Source organism: Osmerus mordax, chromosome 20 (assembly GCF_038355195.1).
Source record: "Osmerus mordax isolate fOsmMor3 chromosome 20, fOsmMor3.pri, whole genome shotgun sequence".
Taxonomy (NCBI): Eukaryota; Metazoa; Chordata; class Actinopteri; order Osmeriformes; family Osmeridae; genus Osmerus; species Osmerus mordax.
This window is the reverse complement of record NC_090069.1, coordinates 1,361,753-1,367,998: the sequence shown is the minus strand read 5'-3', so window position 1 is coordinate 1,367,998 and position 6,246 is coordinate 1,361,753. Positions and strand designations below refer to the sequence as shown.

Here is a 6,246-nt window from a genome sequence, read left to right as displayed (position 1 = left end):
AAGTGTTTGGAAACAGACAGGAAGAGGAGGAGGCGGCGGTTGCCCCCGTACGCCAGCGGCCGCATCGCTCGCGACCAACGCCGGCTCCCCCGTTTCGCGTCTTTTAAAATCCAACTCCCGTCCTCCTCACCTCTCCCCGCGAGCGGGCTCCTCGCGGCGGAGCTCCGGAAAATAATCCCTCCATCAGCAACCCCTCACCTCTCCCTGCCCTCCAACCAGGACTCTTGGTGGACCCGGCACCTCTGCCTCCAGCGCCCCCCCGCCCCCTCCGTGTCTGCCCCGCTAGCGTCTGAAGGTGAGAGTGGTGGTGGTTCTCTCCGGGGGGGAGAAGGTTCCTCCGGAGCCCTCGGCGAGGGGGGGTCTGAGGGCCGGCGGCGGGGAGCGGGGCCCGGGCGGAGGGGCGCCCCCGGTGGGCACGGAGGGGACGGCGGGCAGAGCCACAGTCTGGATGGGGGGGCCTGTCTCGGGGGGGGCCCAGGTCGTCCAGGCCCTCCAGCCCCCGCGGGGGGCCCCTCGTACCCCATGTTGAGCCGCAGAGGCTGGTGGGCCTGGCAGTAGTCCACGATGGGCTGCTCGTACCGGTAGAACGTCAGCGCGCCCATCTGGTGTGGGACCTGGAGATGGAGGGGAAGGGGGGGGGGGGGGGGGGGGGAGGATAAAGTGGGGGAGAGAGGGGGGGGTCGTTGAGAACAGGGACAGGAGAAAGAGGGGGAACAGAGAGAAAGGAAATCATTAGAACCGTCGGCTTCCAATACGTGTGAGCTTTGCATCTTCTAGAAATGTCTGACTTTGTTACAGCACATAAAGTCACGATTTAATAATAAACGTTTGCATCATGCAGTGGTTTCGTCTCAAAACGTATTATCTGAATTCCCTGTATCTCATTTAACGCAAACTGGACTTGCTGCCATGAATATAATAATCAGAGCGTGGTTATTTCTGGTTGCTACTGATCCTGCAAGACAAACCAAACCTCAGACAGTGAACACTGTCTGTCATCTCCAACACAGTCTGTGTCTGGAGACAGCCTCTCCAGACTGTCTGGAGAGGCTGTCTCCAGACAGTCTGGAGACAGCCTCTCCAGACAGTCTGGAGAAGCCTGGAACTGGGTACTGAGATGGTGAAACGTCCACATAGAGCAGGAAAACATGTTCACACAAGTTCATACACACAAGAAAACACCCACGGGTTGGAAATGTCGAAATCCACACGCACGCACACACACACCAAACACACAGACACCAAACACACACACACACACACCAAACACACACACAGCAAACACACACACATAGCAGGCTGTTCTCCATGTCCTGGTAGCTGGCAGCGTAGCAGCAGGCAGCGGAGCGCCGTCTCCACCGCGGTGTCACTGGTGTCACTCCGTGGAACACGCTTCACATCTGGCGTCGGCCCTCCTTCTCCCCCGCAAACGTCAGCAGCACAACGCTTCGCGCCAAACAGACAGACGATCCCCCCCCCCCCCCCCCCCCCCCCCGGTTCATCCTGTTTGCTGTAGAGGCTGCCTCGGAGTCACAAAGGCCACCTGACGAAGGCTGAAGCGGAGCAACGCGCCCAGCTGGAAGGGATGCTGCCCTGAATCAGAGGCGGGTGCCCTGACCGGGTGGAACAGACGATCGGGTCGCCCGCCACAACAAACAAAACAAGGACACGTCCGAGGCCACGGGGCTGACGTCTGGAGTCGACATATTACAGAGGAGAGGTCTGGGGGGGGAGAGATGGCAGCAGTTACTCCTCATACACAGGTACACCCCTCCATCCATCTATTTATCCAGCCCTCCATCCCTCCATCTGTCCCCCTCCTTCCCTCTAACCATCCTTAGGGAGTCAGCTGACAGGGTAACAGGGTGGGCCAACTCAGTTTTCCCCCCAGTCAAACAAAACAGTCATAAACACCCCCCCTTTCACCCCATCCACCCTCGCGACTCAAGGCAGCCATTGTGCTCCTGCCAGCCCACACCAAAGGCTGACAGCAGCGCCACCAAACACCCTGTTGCTGCGTTCAGAGAAATACCCGGAACGTCAATATATGCTACGTGTTGTTGCCTCTGGCGAAGGATTATTTGAGCGGATTTACAGCAAGTCTGGAGCCCCGCGGAGCCAGCCCATGTGTTGGGGATTGCTGATGAGGATGGGCTCCGGGTTCAAATCCCGGCAGGACCGTTCCAGTGAGGGAAGAAGTGGTGGTCTGTCGATAATACTGCAGGGACAAAACTGAGGAGCTAAAACCTGTTTCAGGAACAGATAGCCTTAAAAAAGTCTGACTTCTCTAATGAACACTTTACCTCTCTCTCTCTCACACACTCTCTCTCTCTCTCCCGTCCCCGTTCTCAAATGGACACCATTAAGCCAGACCTACTCATTACATTATGGGCACTCAGTGGATTACTGCCCTCACTCTGGGTTCAGCTCCCCCCTCCTCCCCCTCCACCCCCCTCCCCCCCTTCCTCCCCCCTCCTCACCCAGTCCTCCCCCCCCCCCCCTCCTCCTCACAGCTTCCCGGCCAGGTCCAACGAATTCATTAAGCGATATTAACTCCTAACCGTTTCAGCAGATTCTATTGAATAGTTGGGGCATAAATCTGGGCTGTGGTGCTGGAGGTGTGTGTGTGTGTGTGCGTGTACAGTATGAGAAGGAGAAAGACAGAAAGAGAGAGAGAGAGACAGAGAAAGAGATGGAAAAGAGAGAGGCCTAATGATACAGCTCCTGATTTTTTTTCTTTTCTTTCCGTTGTATTATCACATTCTTTCCTCAGAGAGGTGCAACTTAATGGATTTAGGCTTGTATCTCAGACTGATACACTTTGCAGTGATGAACCAGTTTAATTGGCTTATACAGTATTCCCTTTGTCCGATTCTCTAATGAAAAAGTCCCCTTGATTGACATTCGAGACTTCAGACTTCCAGGCTGTAAAAAAAAAAGCCTTTTCCATCTTCATCTCAGCCCAGGACTGCAGCAACACACACACACACACACTCGCTCCACACACACCCTGCTGCCTTGTGTCTCTCAGGATCCAGGATTTGTCTATTTATTTATCATGAGCTGTGGAAGCCATGTCTCTTCTCTGTTCGTGTCGTTGGGAGTGAGTAAGGAGAGGGTAGTGACAGTGCCGGGGGCAAAGGCATCCCCCCCCCCCCCCCCCCCCCCTCCACCGCAGCCCCCCTCGTCCCCCAAAACAACCCCCTCGCTCTGGGACAACAGCAGGCACATAGTGGCGTCCTGACAGACTTGGAAGACGTTCCGCCGGAGCGAACACCGACCACGTTTCTCTTCCGTGGCGTTTTTTACATTTTTTGTTTAATCTCAAACTCCGGCATTTCGTCCTCTTGATTCTGCAGCAAAAAACACTGCTGGAAATGTTTTCCAGTTCTCATCTTACAGTGTCTACAGTGTTGTGGTTTTACAGTCATTTCTTTAGGCTGGTGTGGTGATCTGCATTAAGGTAGCGTTTTATCTCAGAGTCATGCTCTGATCTCAGTTGAACTTGGTCCTGTCCCAGACTGGCCCCTTTTACACAAAGCGCTTCCTGTCAAAATGAGTGCATCCCTGTGAGAGTAATGTGTTTAAGATGTTTGTTTGAATCAAATCAAATCAAATGTATTTGTATAGCCCTTTTTACACGCAAGCATGTCACAGAGGGCTTCACATACGCCCATAGAACTGCCCCTCAACCAACCCTGACCCTCAGGGGGTTTGAAGTCTCCCTGTTTGCATTCGTGTGCATGTGTGCGAGAGTTTGTGTGAATGCGTGTGTGTGTGTGAATGCGGGTGTGTGTGTGTAGCTCGAGGGGGGCGTCTGCAGATGTTGGGCTGTGGAGGCCTCAGTGTGTCAGAGGCCCTCAGACTGGTTCGACACGACGCCCGACAAAAGCTCTTCAATCTGAGAGGAGAGCTACTGCAAACATCCTCACATTCACTCAAACAAAGCATGACCCAGGAGGAGAGCAGCTGCCTGATTCCTCGTGTGTGTGAGTGTGTGTGCATTCAGCCGGCACTCAAGTGAGCGCGCATTAATATGTGTGCATAACTAAATAAGAGGCAGAAACATTCTGGAAGCTTTTAGCCCAATTTATACTTAGGTCGCAGACACTTTTGAACCCTAACCCTATAGCAATGAATGTAACGGTAAAATGATTCTGTTTACGTCACGCGAACCTTGAGCACAGGCGACTGTTTTCCGAAGTATAAATGCAGCAGCCTGAGCGACACTTTCTTTTTTCATCGGCGACCATTTCATAAGTGTCCGCGACCGAAGTATAAATTAAGCTTTCGTTATCCCACACAGGTCTGCTGTCGATCTCTAGTGACCCTCATCCAGTACTGAGGTAGATGCAGTGTGCAGGTGGTGTTTATCCTGCTTGTCTGGGAATATATACACACAGGTCTGTTGTCGATCTCTAGTGACCCTCATCCAGTACTGAGGTAGATGCAGTGTGCAGGTGGTGTTTATCCTGCTTGTCTGGGAATATATACAGTAGAAGCCATTTCAACATTTCATTATTATTATCGGTAGTTGTTTATTTGTTGTTTTATTGTTTTTTGCCACCAGGGGAAAACCTCAGGGAGGTTACGTAAGTAAGGCTGGCAACTGAGGTCAGGTACAGTAAGCAGCTGGTAGGGAAGAGAGATGTTTTTTTTTTACATATTTTTTGAGAGAGAAAGCCAGTACGAAAATATCACATGGAGTAAGGCATGGCTCGTTTGTTGTTTGAACGGATAAGACCTAATAACGGGAATCCCGTTATGGAAAATAAACTTTCTTTTGACTTGTCTTGATGGTGCATCAGTTGCATTTCATGGTCTTAAAAACATGTGATTTAAGTTAACAGGGTTAAGGTTATCCCTACATGCTCTCCTCAGTCTCCTGGCCTCACAGACATTACATTTACATTTAGTAATTTAGCAGACGCTCTTATCCAGAGCGACTTACAGTAAGTACAGGGACATTCCCCCCGAGGCAAGTAGGGTGAAGTGCCTTGCCCAAGGACACAACGTCAGTTTGCACGGCCGGGAATCGAACTGGCAACCTTCAGATTACTTGCCCGATTCCCTAACCGCTCAGCCACCTGAGTCCCTCATCCCAGATGCAGGGATGAGGGACTACCCTGGCCTCCCACTCTGTAACGGGGCGGGATGCAGATCTACACGTCCACAGTCCAGGCTAAGTGTTCCACTAAACGAGCTGTTAGCTTCCTGCTAATTCCTTAATTACTGTAGATGTCGGCGTGTGGCCGTGGCTGTTCATTACAGATCCCTGACACCACATAGATGACCTGGCCTCAGTCCATATCCGACCAGAGAGGGAGCGACAGAGAGGGGGGAGGAGAGAGAGAGGGGGAGGAGAGAGAGAGAGAGGGGGGAGGAGAGAGAGAGAGAGAGGGGGAGGAGAGAGAGAGAGGGGGGAGGAGAGAGAGGGGAGGAGTGAGAAAGGGGGGCCCAGAGAGGGAGAGAGAGAGAGAGAGAGAGGGAGGGAGAGAGAGAGGGGCCAAGAGAGAGAGAGAGGGGCCGAGAGAGAGAGAGGGAGAGAGAGAGAGAGAGAGAGAGAGGAGGGAGAGGGAGAGGGAGAGAGGGGCCAAGAGAGAGAGAGAGGGGCCGAGAGAGAGAGAGGGAGAGAGAGGGAGGGAAAGAGAGAGAGTCAACCTTCATGCACCAGCGCTTGCCCCACCATTGGTTCATCCCTGTCCTCCCTCCCACACTAACAGAGATGCACCCCCAGCAAATGGGCCGTGAAATGCTACTCGGTGCTCAACACTGGTTCTCTCCATCCGGTTCTACTCTTATACAGTCAAAACAAAGCATAATCACCACGGCGACGACGTCTGAGGCCCGCGAGGTCACAGCAGTTAGAGAGGAAGAATCTGCAGTAAGATGTGACTCTGAGCACAGATATACTAAAGAGCCCTGCAACTTCTGATCTTTCAGCTTCCGTCCCAACTCCTCTGTGTTTGTCTGCTTTGGATAAAAAGTGTCGGATAAATGAACACAATGTAAAATGTGTTAATTGACTCTATTAGCGTTTGCTTGGAGAAATTCTGCCTGTGGCGATAGCTTGCTTGGCCAGTGATCTAAGAGTTATCATAATAATACTGAACACAACTATTACAATAATAAGTATGTGGTATTTATACATTCGGAATGTCCAACGAGGGAACGAGGTTGGAAATGAAAGGGCGGAAAGACCATCTCTTAATGTTGTCGAAAATATTTAATCACATTTTAACCAGG

General features: G+C 52.2%; 1 protein-coding gene across 1 annotated transcript in view; it reads right to left on the bottom strand.

The window, feature by feature from the left end:
• Positions 1-282: 282 nt before the first annotated feature.
• LOC136964523 (leucine-rich repeat transmembrane neuronal protein 4) overlaps positions 283-6,246 on the bottom strand; it is a 41,648-nt gene continuing 35,684 nt past the window's right edge. Inside the window, 3 exon segments of the mRNA XM_067258682.1 lie at positions 283-456; positions 458-511; positions 513-614. Of these exon segments, the coding sequence (XP_067114783.1) occupies positions 283-456; positions 458-511; positions 513-614 (330 nt within the window).